Raw genomic sequence first — 21,307 nt, forward strand, 5'->3', positions numbered from 1 at the left:
GGGAAACATTCAAGCCAGCTCCTGCGAAATGCAAAAAATGGATGCTGCAATTAAACAAGCCATGAAAACGTCAAACCAACTGGTTAAAACTAATTATTTTATTTCCCTTTTACCTACGCTCAGCAAGCATGTTAGATATTATCACCTTCAGTCGCCTTCCGTAACAAACACGGCCAGATCTGGAGCTGCACACAGCTTCTTAATGAGATAAAGATTCACTGTAATTGCAAATAGTACGCTTTCCCTCAGCACAAGGCGAGCTCACTGCGAAATGGTCATTGACGGCAGCTCGCGGAGCACCATCAAATACCACCAATCCTCCCGGGAAAATTACTCGTCATTGGATTTTCTTGCTGAGCCTCATTTGGAAAAAGGTTGCCTTTAAAATACTGGGAAGCAGCTTGTCTTCAGGCACGTTATACAGCACGTTTGAGACTTTTGAATAAGTAAAGAAAGAGTAAAATCATTGCAAAATGTAGGAGGTGGCAGAGTAAGTAGATGGTTGGTGAGGGGAGTCTGTGTTAACATGTTTCGTGACACGAATACTCCAAAAGAACGTCTTAAAAGGTTGCATAAACAAACTCCTAAATTCCAGCGTAAGTTGGTCTGCACTCAGATAGATAAAGCCGCACGCTTCCATCCCTCCGACGGTTCATATCAACAATCGCCAACATCATCAAGTGAGCGTGAAAAGGTGAGAACTTCAGATGGTCTCCTTCCTGAACTGGAGGTGTTCTTCAATTCACATCCACAAAAGGTCAAGTTAGATCTGCCTAGCAGGCAGAGGGAGTGACAGAGTGTGAATAATTAGTGTCTGTGTTGCCATGGTGACAAAGTGCACTGTGCAGCGTGGAACAGAGGAGAGAGGATTGCTACATAGGAGTGAACTTCCCACAGATTTGTGAGCCATCCCCGTGGAGAGAGCCGAGAGAATATCTCCACTGTCCACGACCCAAAAACAGCATGTAGCACTCAGGCGTGGAGTAACTGGCCTCTTAGAGATCCCTCATGAATCCCTTCAGTTTGGGCTTCAAACAAGCCTCTTTTGAATAGTTCAACAGTAACGGGCCGGCCTTTCACATCAGTAAAAGTCTTATGTTTCCTTAAAAAGCACCGTGTACCCTTTAAGTGCTGTCTGGGATTGTTTGCTCTGATGTGGAAAAGATTTGTCTCTAAGGCAACAACAATTGGTGACAGAATAACTAAAAAATGCGAAATTAAACTGAAAAATGTACCTTTAGCTAAAAAAACATTCCTTAACTCAAACGTTTTTAACTTTCTTGATTATTGTAGCTGTGAAATAATAAGTAAAAAGGTTTTCTCAGGTCTTTACTCCTCTGTTGCATCACCTCCTCCTTGAACATTGGAGGTTATTGTAACTCTGAAGCAAAGACTGGAATGCTTTTTCCATTCTCGCCTGACAAAGGATTCCAGCGGCTCAACGGTTCTGAGCTTCAGCAGCGTCATTGTAATTCATGAACAGTCAAACATGTTAAGAAGGTCAAAAATCTACTTTAATAGCAATTACATGATATTAATAGCAGATACCCTTTTTGCAGAAAATTTCATTTGTAGGTTAATTTAAGTATTAATGATGTCTTAAAAAATGTGAACGCCCTCCTCAACATGCGCACTTTCTATTTCCCATAAGCCTTTTCTTCTGCTCTGTTGATACATTTGACTATTTTTCTTTGCAAAGTGAACGTTTTATCTGCTTTTTTATTTAAGTTATGTACACTAGTGAATTGAAATTATAAAGAAAAGTAACTTATCACTATTTAAATAAACTGTCTTTAGTGTGTAAAATAAACTACAATAATGTTTTTTCAAGAGGTGTCATGTGATTACAAAAATCAAGCTTCTTCGCTCTGTTTTTTTTTAATAAAAATGACTGTAAAAATATAAAATTGTGGAAAATATTGGGTATTTTCTAACAATTTAAAAAGGAAACTGCAGATTAAGTGTTTGTTTCTAACATATTGTAATAGAAATACAGACAAAGAATATTTCTGAACAGTGTTTGATAAAAAAAACATGAGCTGCAGAGCACTTTGAAACCCCTCTGTCAAGCACGGTGGTGGGAGAATGATTATTTGTGTGTTAGTGTGGTAGTAAAAAGGCTTTCTTTTCCTCAATTAATGGGATTTTTTATTCCAATCTTCACCGTAAAGCCCTAATTTATTTTAACCTATTAATAACAATGTTTATTTATCTATTACACTTGTAAGTAATAGACTAAGATGAGTTAGGGAGGGATGGGAGAGTGAATTTAGACTGATCTAATGTCAATTTTGTGTTTTGCTGTTGTTGCTCTTGTGTTAAAGGAAAATATTTTAATAACAATATTCCTCCTATAATATTTTTCCTATTCTTCAAGCCTAAAAGAAGGATTAATGATAATCTACATTGATATTCTTTTTTGTCAATAAAAAAAAAAACAGTAAAAAGTTTCATTTACAGCAATTTAATAAGACAATGGAGCCAACTCCTTTGAATTCTCTCATTGTCGATTTTAAAGTAGAGACATCCTCAACGAGGTCTCAAGCAGACAGGAGGAGAAAAACGACTTGTTAATCACTCGTGCTGACCTGTGACTTGCACTCCGATGCGAAAGTAGACGTCCGAGTTACTGAGATATCGCTCCACCAGGATGTAGTACCACTGCTCCCAAGCAGGAACCAGAGAGACTAATTCACAGGGGCGCCATTCCCTGCAGTCGAGCGCACTTGAGTTATGCACCGGCGGCGCCCGCGCCCTTATCTTCAGCACAACAGGGCAGCTGTCGCTACTTTTGTTCTTGGTGCTGCAGTTTACCAGCTGGACCTTCACCTTTGATATATAATTGGGGATAAACACCCTACAAAGACACACACGGACACGATTCAGACAAGAACGTTCAGCAAAATGTAAAAACAGCATTTCAGACCATTTTCATGAATGTTTTATCTAAATAAATACTTTATAAGAATCAGAGTTCATTCAAATATGATATTTCTAAAAGGTTTACATTATATTTTAACATTTTTCTTTGATAAATTATTTGTTTATTTACTTAGTTTTAAAAGCTTGAGAAAAATCTGATGTTCAATTACAAAAAAATGTCAGCAAAGAAACACTGAAACAGCTAGAAATGATTTGAAGAATTAAAGCTAAACAATATTTATCTGATGGACAATAAAGATTCCAATTATCTTTTGATCTATTTTACAATTGTTTCCACGGGTCTTTTAATAATGATTATGTTGTTTTTAGCCTACATTTAAGAAAAACTGTGTAGTTTTCTGGAAAATAGTTTCTGCAGAGCAGCAGGAGTTCATCCGAAATTTGCCTGAGTTGTGGGCGGGGCAGTTTTTTTGAAACCTCGCCCCCTTCCTGTTGCTGTTATTGAGAGGATGTATCAGAATGGAGCAGAACAGGAAGCTTATGGTCCGCCCAGTGTATTTTCTGTCACAATTAGCTCTTTTTCAAACAGCTTTTTCATCTGGTCCTCACAACGATTAAAAAAAAAAAAAACTCAGAAATGCAATTTTTAGCATCATTTTTATGGAGAGAAAATAGACTCAACCTGATTTGTGCATTTATAATTCTTGATTTGTAACTCATCTGTTTAAAAAAAGTGGGAAAATGTAAAGCTTCACCAGAAAATATCCACAATCTAAGTTCAAAGTGGCTAAAAAGAAAACTTGATGACCCAACATTCTAGTGGCATTTAAACACATCACTTATAAACGAATCTTGGAGACGTGAAAAGAGTCTCACCTCAGGTTTGTGCAAAAATGCGGTTTTGTGTTTGCGAAACAAGAAATTTGTGTGTAATTTTTAAAGATTTTTAAGTAGGGATGTAACTATGCAATAAAGGCACATTTCAATTCAATTTACAGTTTTAAAGTCACAATTTCAATTTTTTTTAAAACACACTGAATTAAAGGTATTTTAAGGCCAGGTATGTTTTCTTTTTGCCCCTTACGTCAAACTGTTTTCCTACTAACAGAAAAAGATTTAATACAAAAAAACAACTATACAATATATTGAAATGATCCAAAATCCTTTGTAACCAAGAGATGAGTTATTTATTTCAACATCTCCATTTATGGTGTGACAAACTTAACTTGTCCTACACACAACTTCAGAACCTACTACAGTTTCACTGGACACCCGTCCACCCGTGAATAAAAGAGCACGGCTCCCAGGAAAGAGTCAGAAGGGAAACAGTCGCGAAGCTGCGTCGTCACCCATCACTGTTGTCACGGGAGACTGGTCAAAGTTGGAGTAAAGTTGCGGGGAAAATGTAAAGTTGCAGAGTGTGCAACTATTCTTGGGATTTGCTTCAATTTGCGTTAATAGTTGTGATCAGAACTTTGTGTAATCTGAGAGGGACTGACTCTTTGATTCCGAAGGAGCAGCGAAAATTTCTCAGTAGTAGAGTGCAGTTGAAGAGCACGCCACACACTCACAGCGAGCCTGCATGGAGAAATGTCATCAGCTTTGCATTTATAAATTCAGGCTCAGGCCATGACAAACCAATTTTTACATTTTCTGCAACAATGAAAATGTTGACGAGTCTCAATCGTGTTTTAACCGATTCATGAAGAATCATTATATCATTTTTATTATGCACAGTTAGTTTCAAGCTGTTTTAATTTTAATATGTGCATGTGTACTTTGTATTTTTTTAAATTTTATAATTTTTGTACTTGTGCACAGAATCTATTGTATTTTTTACAAATCAAGAATTACAGATTCACAAATTGGGGTGAGTCTATTTTCTCTCCATAAATTTTCTTTAAATATGACCTCCATCATCACAAAAATGCTACAAGAACACGTTAAAAAATTAAAAAATTGAAGTTGCGGATAAGTCCTGTCTTTCTCACTTGTAGAGCGCTGATCTGTTGTGGAGCGGAATCATCTGGTCAATGAAGTATCCCGGATAAAGCACGGAAATCCCGTGAAGCCTCTGGACAATGAGCTGAGGCTGGAACAGATACTGGCATTCCTCCGACAGACCCTGAAAGGAAATCACAGCGGCGGTTTCAACTATTTTTTCCAGTTAACTCACCAAGACTTCTTTAAAGCTGGCCAAGCAAATATGTGATTTCTTTCAGACTAGCTGCAGAATTCCTAATGGACAGTGTGCATAAAGCCTGTCAGCCTCCTGGATTAATACGGCTCCGGCCCCCTCTCAGCGTTGCATGTCGCCACTATTTCACTCGTGCTGCTCTGAACCATTAATGCTGTGAGATGAGCCAGAAAGGCTTCAGAGCCAGGCGAGCGTGCATTGTTTCTACACATGGTTTGCTGTAGAATGTGTTGGTAAAGAGAAAATAAGCACCTGATTCAGAAAGACAGGTGTGAACGCCAAATTAGGTCCCTCATTCCTGTCGGGCGATGTGTGACCCCCCCCCTGATTGAGCAGCAATTACAGTGGCGTGTCATTAGTCAGGGAGCTGCCGGGGTGACCCTTTGATTTATTACAGCCTTTTGCTGTGACGGGTGTCGTGTCAAGCAAGTTATGTTTTAATTAAAAGTCGTTCATTATAGGTTTTGAAGGCTGCTGCTTTTTTACTGTATGGGGGTTTAACTTCTGCTTTATGAGCCCCCCCTGAGTCGGACTCCAGACCAAAAACAAGACGGGTTTTATGGAGAACGTCATCACAGCTTTAAGAGCTACATGTGTTATGTCAGGCAGAGGCAGGAAAAGAAGAAAAATGTCCTTAAGTTTACCCAAAACAAAGAAAAGCAAACACTAATTATTTTGAATGACAATTCAGGATTACTGCCAAACTCAAATAATACATTTTGATGATAGTCTAAATGAAATACATTTTTATTACATGATTTTTGCAAAGATTTCTGCAATATTGTATTAAGTTTTGATGATAGCCAAAACAAATTTAATTTTGTTATTGGATAAATAATCTGAAGCTGGACTGACAAAGTAATAATAACTTTAAATAGATGTTAAGAACCAGATTATGGTGACTATAAAAGCAATATATATAAATGAAGTAAATCAGAATTGGCGTAGGAATATATAAAGGCACTTCTTTCCTCTCAGCTCTAAAACTCCCTTCACTCTGATCTATGAAACATGGACTCACTCCCTCAGCTCTATAATCTAATCTCTAATCTCAAAACCCACTTCTGCATTCCTAATTCGTTTATAATTTTACTGTATTTTTATCATTTTAACTACTGTTTATACTCTGTTTCATGATATGTGTTTTTATCTGTAAGGAGACCTTGGGTACCCAGAAAGGTTCCATATAAATAATTGTATGTATTTCATTATTATTATAACTCCATTTAAAGCAATTAATCAAACTTTATTTGATGACTTTCAATGGATTCAATGTTACACACTTGCAAATTTGTCTATTTATGAGGAAGAGCTACAATAATGTCAAAAATATAGCATTATTTTCCTTTCTTTTTTATAGTTTTATCAATTTATGAATTATTATCTCAAATAGGTTTAAATAATCTATTAATTTTTATTGTCTTTTTTTAAGGTGGCCCTGAAGTCCAAATTGTATCAACAAATCACTTGACGAAGAACATTTTAAAGATCACAATGACAATTAAAAAAGCTATACAAATAATAATTAAGCAGCATTATGTTTTAGAAATAAGAGACCAGAAACTAAACTGTAAGAACAAAAGTAATTTTCAGAAAAAAACAATGAAATGTTAAAAAATGACAAAGAGAAACCAGAAAAGGTTGGTACTTTATTACATCGCTGACACGCCAAATAACTTTCAGTTAAAATTATGGACAAATGTTATTTTTTTGTTTTTTAACAACTGTTTTGAATTCTTTTTGAATTTTTGCTTCGCAAAATTGTTTTTTTTTTCTTTTTTATGGAAACCAGAAAAAGTAAGTACTATTGAACATCGTTGATTGGATGATGACGTTTGTCCATCATTTCAACCGAAAGTTGTTTTTTTTTAGCTTTTATTTAACTATTAAAGAAAGAGATTAAAAATCTAATTTATTAGTTATTTGAAATAAAGTGATACTGGTATTATGTCCCATTATACCTGCCTGTTGTGGTTTCTCCTCGTGTTTTGTTTTTCTTACATTTCATTTTGTTTTCTGGAAATTACTTTTATTTTACGATTTTCTTTTGTTTATTTATTTTTTGGTTTGTTTGTTTTTTGCATTTTGGTTTCAGTGATTTAGTTTTTAAGTATTTGTTTTGCCTTTTTTATTGTTGTTGTGATCTTTAAAATATTTTTGCATTGAATGATTTATTGGTGTGATTTGGACTTCAAGGCCACCATAATTTCCCCTTATTTTGCTTGAGACCATTCATTCAATCAATCATAACTTAAATCCTCTATGATTATTTTCCTCCAAATAACTGTTTAAGCCCACATTTGCAAAAATAAACGACTGAGAAGTTTTATTAAAGTTTAAATCCAGGGTTTATTTTGGGACAAATGGTGTGTTTTTTTAAGGTACCGCACTGGGACAAAACATCAGCTGAGTGTTATATTCATATATATAGTACAGCTTTATTCATTTCCTGTCTAATCTCAGATTTGTTGAGTTATTAAAGCCTCTAAAACTCCATATGAGCCATAAAAACTCCCTAAAGTAATCCTGAATAATTGCATTATACTAGCTGCTTATATGTCCACAGAGGCTGAGCGTTTTCAGGGTCATCTCTGGGCTATGCAGTCAGCTTCCTGTCTGTTAGGCGCATCTGAGGAATATCATGCAATCCGTCGCAACAGCGCAGCAATAAAGGAAACCTTGGAAGGTTTTGCCATGTAGGATTCTGAGAATTTGGGTTCTGGATTGTTAACGGACTTCGAACGGCGCTTGAAAAGCTGACATGAGTGTGGGAACCGAATCGATAAAAGTGTGAAACATTCAGCTTGTGCAGCCTAGGAGGTTTGACTGCAGCGCGGCAAGGACGACCTCCAACATACAAAGGAAACAATCAGGAACCTCAGCGTAGAAAGACTTTAATTGACTTTTTTAAGCTGTAACTCAATTTCTAAAATGTTTCACATTTTTCAATAAAGGGAAACAAACCGTTTTATAATCCTGCTCGAAGCCTTGACAGGAAATAATTTACCTGCTCTTAATAGATGTTTCACCAAATGTGGGAGCAAAATCAATTAAAATATTTTTTTTAAAACCAATTTTTGATTTGCTTAATGCACAAAGCAATAATGAATACATCTCACGAGGTAAAATAACTTCACATTTAATACTTTTTTGTATATTTTTGCTCTAAAAAGTAAAGATAAAATTTTTAAAAGAAGACATTTTACTACAGTAAAGAACTGTTATTTTCCAGCGACTCATTCGTCAGAATTTCTGATTCGTCTGGTGCATTATCCATTTATGTTTCTTCTCTGAACTAAAATCTTCTCATTTGCTTAAAAAATCTGAGTGGAAGCAGAAAGCGTTTTGTTCCTGGCACCACAAAGAAAAACCCATTCCTCCGCACGCTCCACGACAACTTCTGATGATATTTTTGATTGTTGTGTACTCTCGGTGCACTTTTGCCAGCCAGTGAAAACCACAAAGGAAGCACAACAGAGCATGTTGCCAGCCACAAATAAATAGCCTGAAATGAAAATCAGCAGGTGTTTATGCAGCCAAATATGAGAACATGATGAGATGAAGAAAAACTCTCTGACACTGTTCTGCCTCTTCAGGCTTTGCAGCACGAGCCGGAATACCAATCCCACCAACTACTTACAACATATTTATTAGATTTCGTTTTTCCATCCATAACGAGGAATTAAGCAACCATGCAAAGATATAAATATATATATAAAGGAGTAGATCCCATTAAAGTTATGTTACCAGTCACCAGCGGTGAGTGATGGACATCATAGCAGTAACTCAGGCGTTTAATTTGCTGCTTTGTGCGGCTGACGCTGGAAGGCTTCTGCTTTTTTTCTTTGGCGTTTATCTGCACAGCTGCAGAGATGGCAATATTGGTCTAGTGGGTCAATATCAAGGCAGATTTATTCACATAATGTGTTTGCAGGTGGAGCTCTAAGAGGTCGTTTAGTTGTTATAAATATTCGGGCTCACCTTGACGGAGATCTTGCCTTCATCCTTGGGTAAATGAGCCGCCAGGAACCAGTCTCCAGGGAGGGGGCTGGTCACGTTGAACGCTCCGGTTGTGCGGTTTGGCAGCGTCCAGGTCAGAGTCAGAGCGAAGGACCCTGGGACGACCGTATCCCGAGGGAAGCGGGTGTACAGAGGATTGATTACTGGAGGAGCCCCTGACCTGAAGTACCTATTATGCAAAAAAAAAAAAAAAAAAAAAATACCAGGCCTTTTAATCAAAACGTGCAGAAGTTGGCCCAACATGAAAGTAGATGGTAAAAATCACATCTTGAATTGTGCAAAAAAAAAGTAATGCTTGTCATTTTACAGAGCAGTTTCATTAAAATGTAAAATGATTTTGCCCCGCCCTCACTGACTGAACAGCTAAAGCACACCCCTCCCCCTCTTCTCCTGTCACCCTGGTTAGAGGACAAATTCATAAAAAAACAAACACTTTTTTTTAAAATGGCGGCTTTTCTTTTCGTTTTAGCTCCATAGCAACCATTTTATTTTTTGATCGCCTGAGGGTGATAAACAAGTCTATGTAATTTTTAGAAGAATCTGGAAAAGTAAAGTTTTGATTTTCCTTGGCAACTGAGGTTTTTTATTATCACAACCCCATTCACAATAGAGTCAAATTGTATGTCATATTGTTTTGTTCAGTTTGAGCCAAGGATTCATATATTGCATTTTTACAATATTCCGGTTAAACTGTGCAAGTCACACGGGAACACCATTTTTGCTATCTAGCCATGCTAACGCTGTTTAAAATCTACAAAATTTAAAACCAACATTTTTCCCAAGTAGCGTGATTAAAATGCCATGGAGAAATTCAAATTTGTACCAGGATTTGTTTTTTTTTTTGTTTCAAGATGGCAGCCTCTTCCCAAGGTCAAAGGTTTTCGAGGTCAAAGGTCAACAAAACTTTGGCTATGGTTTTAAACTTAACCTGGTGGCGTGTATGAGGTTTGTGTAGATCGTTTCAAGGTCAAAGGTCAATGAAACTTCAGTTTTGGGTGTGTGTGAAGCTTTGTGAAGACTGTCCCGAGGTCAGGGGTCAATAAAACTTTGGTTATGGTTTTAGACTCAACCTGGTGAGATGTGTGTGAAGTTTTCTGAAGGTTGCTCAAACAAAACATTTCATGCAGGAAATTTTAAAATGGCAATTTTTTTTTTTTTTTGACCCATGTATGAGATTTTGGCTCCATTCATTTTTTGACATTTTCTCCCGCTGTGATGTCATCATCTTAGGGGCGTGGTTCTTGACTGTTTTATACATTTATTTTCACTGGATACCAGGTGTGTGCATATATTAGTGAGTTTTTGAGTATGTGGTGTCTGCAAAAATTGTTGCTCAAAGGCACAGCAAGCAAGAAGAATAGTAAAAACAATTTAGCCTTTCCAGTCCAGGATGGCTGTGGGACATAAATATTAAATCCTACGATTATATTTAGCTTTCTAAAATTAACCCATCTGCTAAAACCACAGCTAAAAGTCTCATTATTTGTAAGTCTTCAGCTAAACAGCAACAACATGTAATTTAAGGCGAGATAAGTTAAAATAGCTCAGAGATGCCTTATCTCACTGTCTTACACTGTCACGTTGCGGTTGGGGCAGCTGTCCCCAAACGTGCCCCCCTGTTCCTTGAAGGTGATGAGGTTCCATACGGCCATCATGGTGTCGTCAGGCACATTGAAGTGGAACAGTTCCACACTGGCGAAGGAGTTGAAAGCATTCAGCTTACGAGGCGTGCGGGTGAAGTATTCAGTCACAAAAAGGCAATCTGTGGGGACAAAAGGAGAATAAAGGTTATCCTAAATTATTATTTGGAGGGAAAACACTTTTTAAAGTCACACTCTTTAAAATCTATTTAAGTGGTATTTTATTTATGATGATATCAATTTCTAATTTAAGTCAGAAATGAAATTTTACGCTTATTTTTTTACACAATATGTCCTTCGTCATCAGAAAAATGTCACAAAAACATGTTAAAAACACCAACATTTCATTGGAGTGTCTTTGCAGAAGAAAAATCTGTTTTTTAAGCATAACAGCTTATGTTAACTTTACACTGGTATGTTACGCCTTTGAGACAAACAAAAATGTGTCTGACAGTGGAATGCAAATGATTGGGATCAGTTTAAGCACTTTAAAAGAGTTATTACTATTAAATAATTTATTAGCTACCAATAAAAAAGAAACAAAACACTGAGGTTATTATGTTTATTCTTTGTTTTACTGATAAATTGTACAAATATTAACAGATTCCTTCAATGATTCTAAAAATTGTTGCCCAATTTAGCTTCAATTAAGATCACTGTACCGAAAACATCTAAAAGCAATCTCTCACATTTTAGCATTTATCATTCAAAAGGATTAATTTGAAGTGGATTAGATTGTAAAAATCTCAGGTTTGGAAATTTAAATTACTATGCTTGAATTTTAAATTGGTGTTTTTAATAAACCAGGTTGAATGAGGGCTAATGAAGTGAAAAACTATGATTATTAGGTTGAATTCATGTAGCCGCTCTTCCAAATTCAGTGATAATCACATTCTGGTAATCTGGTTAAAACAAGCATGAACCTTTTGGCTTCAGTAATGGCGCTCTTTCAGACAACAAACTGAAGCCAGGTACACTTTATTATCCAGGCAGCAAGGGATTTTTTTAATGACACCACCTAACGGCTCTGCAGACTATTTGATACTTCTATCACGTTTACCAGGTTAATTTCTGTTTTGCTTTTCAGGCTTTCTTCAAAATCATCTCCTTTGAGATTTTTTTTTTTTTGTCTCTTTAAGAGATAGAAATTAAATCATTAATAAAAGAAATCAACCAAAGCAAATTTTGAGTTGCAGCTCAAATTTCACTGTATTTTTAGTTCCATTTTAAGGATATCATTTAAATGTTGACAAGTTAGACTGGCATTTAATATAATTATTTTGGAAACAGAATTAGTGCTAATATCAGGAACTGTCTAGGACCCAAAATGCATGAGATCGGGTTAAACGTGAGAAACTTAAATGTCTAACAAAATAAACTTGAACAAGACTAAACCCATAAAGAAACAAAGGTGACAAAGCAGACGAAAACCTAACACTTAAATACACTGACGGCCATTAGCTAAATGAAGGCATCTGTGGATGAGCAACCTTCACCTGCTGAGACTGACGAGGAAAACACAAATCAAAATATCTAAAAAAGGCTTAATCCTGACAGATTTTTAGCGATATCTGTACTGACATTAGCATATTTTGAGTTTATTGGTGTTGGTTTGATATGAAAAAAATAACAGATTTTCTTCTGTCTGTTTTCAAATGCACTTTATTCTAGAAATGCATACTTGTTCCTAATAGATTCATGGCACTGTGAAGCGTTTACAGTCAGTAACCTTTCTGAAGTATATTTTAATTCTTTTTTAGGTAATCATGTTTTTCCTAATAGATCCCTGGCAATGGGAAGCTTCTGATTTACACGCCTAATAGTTGATGAATGGTCTGAATATCTTCAGTTTTCAGTTTTAAACTGATACTTGTGTGTTAAATAGGTGAAGTACAATGTGAAAGTACAGCAAAAGAAAAGTTGTACATTTCTAATAAAGAAACAAGGAGGAAATCTCCCATTTGTGTTATTGAAGAGCAGACAACTAAACTGCAGGGTATATATCAGTTATCAGTATTGGCCAGAAAGAAATTATAATGACCCATCCCTACAGATTTTTGAGGATTTATTAGGATTATATTCTCATTTTGTTCACATTTTGTTCTAAAGGAGTCATTTCCACTTATTACACTAGTTTTATTTACTGTGATCAAAATAAACTACAATTAGGTACATAAAAACTCAAAAAATACAAACATTTGCTTGGAATGAGGAAAAATTGAGTTGTAAAACATTCAACTCTAAGTATATTTAATGCTTGTGTGGAACTCCTTTTTTCAAGACTTTAATGTTTTAACATGCAATATCGTTTTTTTTTTTTTTTTTGCTTCTAAGTGAATTAGATTGATAATTACTCACAAAAAACAACCTTAAAGCGGTATGTTGATCCATTGCATCTCTAAGCATTCATCAAAAATCCCAACAAGACTTGACAACAACGTGGCCTCAAGAAGGCACCAGAGCATCATTAGCCGAAAGTCTTCAAACAAAGTTCACGCTCTTCCCCCCAAAAAACACTGGAACCAGATTACGGTTAGAGTAATGGGTACAGGGTCAAGGTTCTTCTAGTATAGATATGCAAATTCAGGTTCCAGCTAACGATGAGATAAATGTTGTGTTTGGGCGCCATCTTGCCAACAAACAGGTCCCTCTCAAAAGTCCTACACTCTGAGCACCAGCCCCTCCTAATCCATGAAAACAATTGGGTCTTCACATTGTGACATCACAAAGTGGGGAACAGCCCCCAGGCTAACACACACACATGAACGGCAAAACTTTTTCATTTTATATGCACATCCATTTTTGCAAAAGTTCGAATGTTGTTTGTGTTTTTGGGGCGTAGACACGCTGCCGAAACCGACTCTATGATGATGTCATGAAATGGGCGCCACCCACAAGGAGCAAAAGGCGGAGCCTCAGAGATTGAGTCCTCTTATTTAAGAGTTGGAAAAGAGTTCACAAAAATAACTCATATTTCATTAAAACGTGTTCTTAAGTGTGCTAAAGATAATATATTATTATGTATATAGATATAGCTTACCCTGGAAAGCTTAAGAGCAGCATGATATAGGTGCTTTAAGATTTTATTGTTAAATAAAAATGTTTTGCTGCATTGACGGATCATTTTAAGGATTTTTTTCAAAGAATTCTTGTTCTTTTTTAAGCTATTTCTTTTTTGCAGTGTGTCAAATTGTTGACATTGGTAACATGATCGTCCATTTTTCTATGTTTTACACTAAATTGAAGAGCATCGCAACTCTCGGTTTAAACATTAGATTTTGTTTCAGTCTTTTTTAGAAAAATGTTAGATGATTTACACATATCTACAGGTGAAAACACTTTAAGTACAAAAGAAGGAATGGCTTTATAGTCAGAAAGATGATCAGTTCATTTTGCCGTAGAAAAATCCAAAACTTTTCGGATTTTAATTTTTTAATGATTACTGGATGTCCACTCTTCTGGGTGCAGCTCTTTTTATTAATCTGATCGCTGTCAACTTCTAAGCACCTTAAGAACAAAGCGTCATGGCAACCTTCTTCTTCTTCTCGTGTAAAGATTTGATCCTAAATCAAAAGCTCAGAGAGGGAATCAGAAGAGGACATTCCTCAAAGTGGACATCTTTTTACAGCAATTTCTTTTACAAAATCCGAAGCCCCAGCGCAGACATTTCCCACTTTCTCTGTCTTTCTAGTCAAGCATATATATGGTGTTTCATTTGCACTCTGATAAGATCATCTTTGAACTCATCAAATGGCCTGAAGATCATCTAAATATGAGATCAAAGACTTTTTAAAGCAGACGAGAGAAAGACACGCATGAGTGAATGCTCATTCGGTCTGCATCAAATCAAATCTTTGGACTGAATCCACCAGAGCTTCTGCATGGGAAAGCAGCAGAACAAGTGGCAGGTGTAATCTACCACACGAGACGGGCTGGCTTCAGCACCGAGCAGCAGGTGGCCAAAATTCGCAGGAAACACTGCGTGTCAGTTAACTGATACACCAAAGCGTGCGACATCTCCTGGAAAAGTGTTATAAACACAGGCGAGGCAGCAGATTTCCATGGGAACACCGTGGAGGCACCTTGATGTTCCACAGAGCGGGATGCTTTTCCATTTATAACTCATTCTTGTTGTGTTTGTGGATGTCATCCACTCTTACTGTCTGCGGTGGCGGCGACATCTCTCTTTGTTTGAGCTCGACTTTTGAGGGTGATTTTTTTTTTTTTTTTCTCACCAGCAATTTGTGCCGAATGTGTCTCAAAAATGCTGGTGTTCTGAGGGTGGAACAGAATAACAATTCAGTTTGTTGAGGAGTTATAGCCAGTCAATCTTTTTATTGAAAATCAACAATTCCCTCCCCCAAACCTCAGCTATAGCTGTGCAGATGCTGTCCTTCAAAGCTGCATGTGTTTGTGGATCTCAGAAACAAAGAATTAAAAAAGAAAAAGGGGGATTACTTTTGCTGACGAGAGTTTATGAGAGATGAATTCGCTATTTCCTAATGTGGGTGTGGAAAGAGCAAATCTTTCTGCTCCAACCACCCGTTCACACCAGCTCTTGGAGCTCACGCTGGCTCTCATCCACAGTATTAAAGCAACCTTGAATACTGAAGGTGCAGAAATGGAAATCGAGGAGAATAAAAGCAAATGTTTGTGGCCAAAGTCACCAGAGTCTGCTTTACTCTCATTCCAGATTTCCTCTTGACTGCCAAATATACCGTAGGAGACTTTCCCAAATCTATATTCTTCTTTTCATTTCAGTTTATGGATAAATACGACATTTGGGAATTCTCAAACTGAAATAGAAATAAATGAGTTTGATGCTAAGATATTAGGGTTGTAACAGATACAGCTATAATACTGAGAGAAGTTCAGGTCAAAATCACAAATACAAGCAAGATTGGGTTGGTGAAAAGGTCTAAAACTGATTGTGAAGTAAATAATGTATTTTTTTCAGAGAATAAATCATGTTTTTTGTATAGCTTGGCCAGGTTTTTTTTTTTTTTTTTTTTGTTAATTAGCTTGTTTTCCCCAAATGACCACTAGGGGGCACTGTAGGTGTTTGTTAATGACAGCAATGCAGAAGAAGAAAACACCACTCAGTCAGATCAATGGGTCCAAAATCAACATGTAGGAGAATCTGGTTGTTCTCCTGAAATTTAGGATATATATTTTTTATTTTTATGGAGACAATACTAAAAAGTTGTTCTGATTTTCTTTATTACTTATATTTTTTCTCTCTTCTAATGCAGGACAGAAAGACCCAGTCTGAATTCTTCCCTTCTCCTGCTCCCTACCCCTCCATGTGAAGGGGAATATTTAGTGATAGTGTGTCCAGAATTCTTTTATTTTTTAATCCGACCCTCCAAGTGGACGGATACAAAGTCCTCCATCGCGAGGGTAAACCGCTGAGAAGCGCTTTTCTTCACGTGGGCGCGCTCTGAAGTTTACATTTAAATGTAAGTAATCATTTTTTGTTGTAGCATGACCTTTTTAAAGTTATAAAACCGGTGTTGTTGTGTATATTTGAGAACTGGAAGCTCCGCGGTATCGCTAGCAGACTGGCGGTTATTGGTGATGTCATCAAACGAAAGTAACATCTGGTTTATGAGACACAATTTTTTCATAACTCTTCGTTTAGAGGGCTGAATGAAAGGAGAAGGGAAGAATTCAGATTGGGCCAAAGTCGTCAAACTGGGTCACAGGGAGGCAGAAGTACCGCTGAAAGCATCCATCATTCAGCAGCTGCTCCTGCAGTGGATGGTGAAGCTCACGTATCAAGATTCTGTGAATGATCTCATGAACCCAAACATGGAGACGTGATTACTGATGCTTTTGTACAACTCTTCAAAAATAAATTAACCTGATCTCTTAACATCATCTGTGTCTTCCATACATTGTAAATTAAATATACAGTTCATGCTTCCATGTAGCGATGAGGCTAAAACTATTGATATTCACATCTAGTTTATGTTTGGAAGAGCGTCCACCAATGAATGTGACACGCATTTAAAGAGAGGAGGTGGACATAAAATTGATGCTGCAATTACGGTTGACGTGAAAGCAGCATAAGGCCAAGTTTGTTTCTCAAAGTGTCACATGACATATTTGATTTTTTTCTCCTTCATTAAGGTCTTATACTCCAGAGTGACTTACGGTAAGACATATATGGTAACCGGTTTCTGGTAAACATTGTCAGTGTCTCTTCCTTGTTTGTTTTTTTTTTTTTTTTCAAACATGTTACTAGTAAAATGCATGCACTATGGCAGATTTAGTGGATAGTAATGATAATAACAATAGTTGCAACAACAACCAATTAATACAGACACATTAAAGGGAACAGGCAGAAGATCAGTTTATTCAAAAAAAAGAGAAGAAAGTAAAACAAAACAGAAACGAAACATAATAAACAAAAATAAAACAAAAGAAAAAAAATCTACATTTTTAGCATGCCAAATATCAATATAATATTAATATTAATTATAGTTTATTAGTCTTAATCATGTTACAGGGAATCAAGTTAATTATATTACACCACTAGTTCTGCTATTTTTGTTCCTATATTTCTGTATTTTGCACATTATGGTTGTTTTTGCACCATTTTTATTCTGAATCAACTGACTTTGTCTTTTTATGCCCATGTGATGCAAACAAAAGGACGTCCAATCACAACCTTAATAGGTCGGGTCACTTACACTTGGCTAAAGGTGAATCACATTGAAGGATCTGTGAAGTGTGCACCAAACATATGATAACCTTTTGTTTTTCACAGCAAACAATACCTGAATACATTAATATGACATTTGTTTTAGACACAAACAGTCCAAAAGACCAAAAATGTCTGTTTTGTCAAACATATTTTGCTTTTCTTGCTTCAAATAAGAACTGCCATTAGAAAAGAAAATACAGTTTTTAACGCCAAATGAAGAATTAATATGTAGATTGTATCCATTTAGGTAAAATAACTGGACTTTATCGTATCGCCACAAAGTAATTTGAGTCCTTTATGTATCTATTTAGGATACCTTTAGGATATATTTTGCTAATCTAACTTAAAAAATCAGGAAAACTTTAGAGAATCAAACTGTAAATGTTTGAGATCCATTCATGGATGAGGACTGAGTTGTCCAAGTCAACATCCATCACATCAGGACTGAAGAGTTTCGTACAAAAACGTTTTCTAGCTAAACGGTTTTCTGTGAACTGAACACCTTTTGTTCCATCTAGCATTCAAAATGAAACTAAAACGACAAATAAAACAAATCGAGTTTCTTCACATAGTTGTTATTCTGAATTACACATTAGGGAACAAAAAGTGCATCGTTTTATTTGTGCCATTTTGCATGATTACTTGTAAATGACCAAAGCAGCTATCAAATAATCACCAAATGTTGCAGTCGTGTTTGCTTTTTTTAATACACTAAAATCTGAATGTTTCTGGGATAAACTTAACAGAAGATGGAGGAAATTTAAAAAAAAAACATATTTTCAACCTCCTTCTGTGCAAAAGCAGGATTCAGCCGAGGACAGATTAATCCAAACAAACCCCAGAAGTAATCCAGCAGCCACACAAAGAGGCGACATTTAATGTGGAGCTGTAAAAATGCCAAAATATATAAACACCCTGCTTTTTGCCAGCTAAATAAAGACATTCATTTGAAGATAAAGGCAGCAGAGCACTTACAGGCTTTCTTACAGCACGATTCTGGATCCAGTAATCTCTTCAATAAGCACCTCCCTACCACTGTTTTACCCTGGTGGAGGCTTAATACAGACATAATCCTTTCCTTTTTGTCATCTCAACACGAGATTTATGCATGAATACTTCATACGGCTAGTTTTTTTTTTTTTTCAAACTTTCTCTCCTTGCTGAAAAAAATGTTAATTTTACTGTTTTTAAGCGTAAAAAACAGTAAAAGTTGAAAGCATATGGATCAAAAACCATTAAAAGCAACATCATTTGACAATGACGGATGACAAAGTTCATATTTTTGCTCACCCTATCCTCCGCTTCATCAAGATTCAGCCACATCACAAATGAATTTGTTTTTTTGCATGAACAAACTGACTGTGCAGGTATTTGGAAAGATGATTCAATTTTTCGTCTTACAACAAATACGAGAAAAACCTAAAAGTTGAAACAAAGAAAAGAAGCAACAAGTTTGCAGCATCATCAGACCGACCCGTTTAGTCACAAATGTCCACAATCAGGACTTTCTGTTCTGGGGGTTCTCATCTATTGTCCCACATGCAGCAGTGAGGATTCTCCAAAGAAAACTGTTGGATCTCCCAGAAATCCAGTCATTTCTATCTGTTTTTACCACAACAAATCCTCACAGTTTTTGACCCAACTGGACGTCCTTTTAAATAATTTACTAGTTAAACGCTGCTAAAGTTATAGAAACAGCCCATTTATCAGATGCAGCTCCGTCCGTAACTCCTCTGTTTTCTTTGCCACAAAGCAAAGAATCCTGTCCAATAAGCAGAAATCTCAACCCGCAACCTTTGGCAACATCTCCGGAGTGTTCCGTGCCGCCTCCCTCCCGGTGTCACGCTCACTGGAGCCCGTCTGTGCCGATTAAAGGCGCGGGGGGAACGCCAGGAAGAGCCGCTGCAGCCTCCGCCGCGGCGCGGAGGATTTCAGCACCCCCGACAAAGAGGACAGCTCCCCGGGAATCCGGGCGGCGCGCGCGGACGGCCAGCACTCACCTCCGACAGCGCAGAGAGAGGTGTAAACAAGCAGGAGCAGCCCCGCGGGGCAGCAGCCCGAGCCCAGGCGCCCCGGCCGCCACATCGTTCCGAGCAGAGCGTTCCGTCAGCGGCTGGAACCCGGCCGCAGCTTGCAGTGTCTGCGCCGCTCTACATTTTTTCACATATTTGCCAGCGACCAGCTGTTTGGCCATGACGTCACCCAGACGACGACGGGACAGCGCCTCCTCTCCGGCTTTGATTTGACAGCCTCAATATGTCGGCGGCTTTCATTGGAGCTCCGGCGCTGTCAGTCGAGCGGGCGGTGCGCGCGCAGGATGCTGCACGAAAGCGCCGTCACTCCGCGTCCGGTCCACCGCGCGCGGCACACAGGAGAGGAGCGCGAGGCTGCGGATGTCCCCCGGAGGCGGCGGCCTCCTCCCCCCCCCCGGGACCCGGGACAGGCGCGCGGAGGAATCAAACATCTTCATACCGCCGGAAATCACGACGGAGAAGTCTCTCCACAAAAAGATGTTTAGGTTGACCCATTTTAGAAAGAACTACCCTCAAAAAGTGTTTTACAAAAGTTCTAAATGTACAGTTTTGTGTATGATTTCATATTATTCGCAGATAAGTGCAAATACTGCAGCTAAAAAATTAAATAAATAATAATAATATCGCGATTAATTTCCTCCGATATTTGCGATTAATTAGTTAACTTTTTTTAATCGATTCATTCTAATATAAATTCATCTTTAAAATTGGGTCTCTCTGCGCTGGTCCCCAGCCTGGATAACATCAGTTGTGTCAACCAAATAGCTGATTCGCTGTGGCGCCGAAAGGTGAACAACATAATGCTTCAAAGGTTCATTTTCCTCCATAAAAGACAGAAGGTCAAAGACAAATTGGCTGTAATTAGTAGGGGTGTAACAATTCATCGATGAATCAACTTCTATACACACAACCACATCAGATCCATCTGTCTGAGGAATAATCAAATCAAACTAAACCAGGAGTCTGTAACCTGCGGCTCCAGATCCACATGAGGCTCTTTTATCTCCATGGTGGCTCCTTGACCAAACATAAAATAAGTCATGGAGACTGCTGACCCAGTCGGAGTCAGCATGGCTGCCTACCTAAAGAAAACAAATAAACAAAGCCAGCAAACTAAGACTACCAAGGTCCAACCCCAAACTAAAATAACAAAACCCAGCCGTATAAGACTACTGAAGACAAAGAGGGTAAAAGAACGGAAAAAAATAAAAATATAAATGAAATAGCATTTTTTAAAGTAACGATTACTTAATTAGCATTTATTTAATTTAGATTAGTTAAATTTATAAATTGATGGCTGAGGTGCACATAGATCATAAACTATTCCTGTTGACCTGAAAAAGCCTTGTCTGCTCAATGCTGAATGCACAGGTTTATATGCAAAGCAAAACTTTGGTAAAGAGTATGATTTTTTTAATGAGATAAAGCACATATTATCTTTTGCTGCACATCATTGGTTACTAGCTGTCCAGAGCTGCTCTGAGATGATCGTGTTTTTCACAGAGCGTCTTTTATTTTGAAAAAAATCAAAAATAATACATCACTTTTTGAGATATGCTAATTTATTTTTATATTTTTTGCTTTTGTTCATCCACCCAAAAAAAGATTCATACTATTTTTTAAAAAGAATGCAAATCAAAATTTCTTAAAGGGATAAGTAAGACTTTCGGCTCATTTTAGGTTTTCAGTAGAAAACGAGCCCAAATGGGTCATTTACTGTAAAAGGTTGCTGACTCCTGAACTATAACATTAAAACACAGTTTCAATTATAGAAAATCTTGGAAAACTTCACCTGCACTGTTCAATCCCAGGAATGTATCTCTGA

At 37.2% G+C, this 21,307-nt stretch overlaps 1 protein-coding gene across 1 annotated transcript in view; it reads right to left on the minus strand.

Moving 5' to 3' along the window:
- The window catches only part of tmem8b (transmembrane protein 8B), a 66,472-nt gene extending 46,646 nt beyond the window's left edge, over nucleotides 1-19,826 (minus strand). The window contains exons 1-5 of the mRNA XM_024276287.2: nucleotides 19,450-19,826; nucleotides 10,673-10,862; nucleotides 9,062-9,269; nucleotides 4,875-5,008; nucleotides 2,589-2,857 (exon numbers count right to left, since the gene is read on the minus strand). Of these exons, the coding sequence (XP_024132055.1) occupies nucleotides 2,589-2,857; nucleotides 4,875-5,008; nucleotides 9,062-9,269; nucleotides 10,673-10,862; nucleotides 19,450-19,534 (886 nt within the window). The 5' untranslated portion in view covers nucleotides 19,535-19,826. The remainder of the gene's footprint in view (nucleotides 1-2,588; nucleotides 2,858-4,874; nucleotides 5,009-9,061; nucleotides 9,270-10,672; nucleotides 10,863-19,449) is intronic.
- Between the last annotated feature and the right edge of the window lie 1,481 nt (nucleotides 19,827-21,307).

This window comes from Oryzias melastigma, linkage group LG9 (assembly GCF_002922805.2).
Source record: "Oryzias melastigma strain HK-1 linkage group LG9, ASM292280v2, whole genome shotgun sequence".
In the NCBI taxonomy this organism is placed as follows: Eukaryota; Metazoa; Chordata; class Actinopteri; order Beloniformes; family Adrianichthyidae; genus Oryzias; species Oryzias melastigma.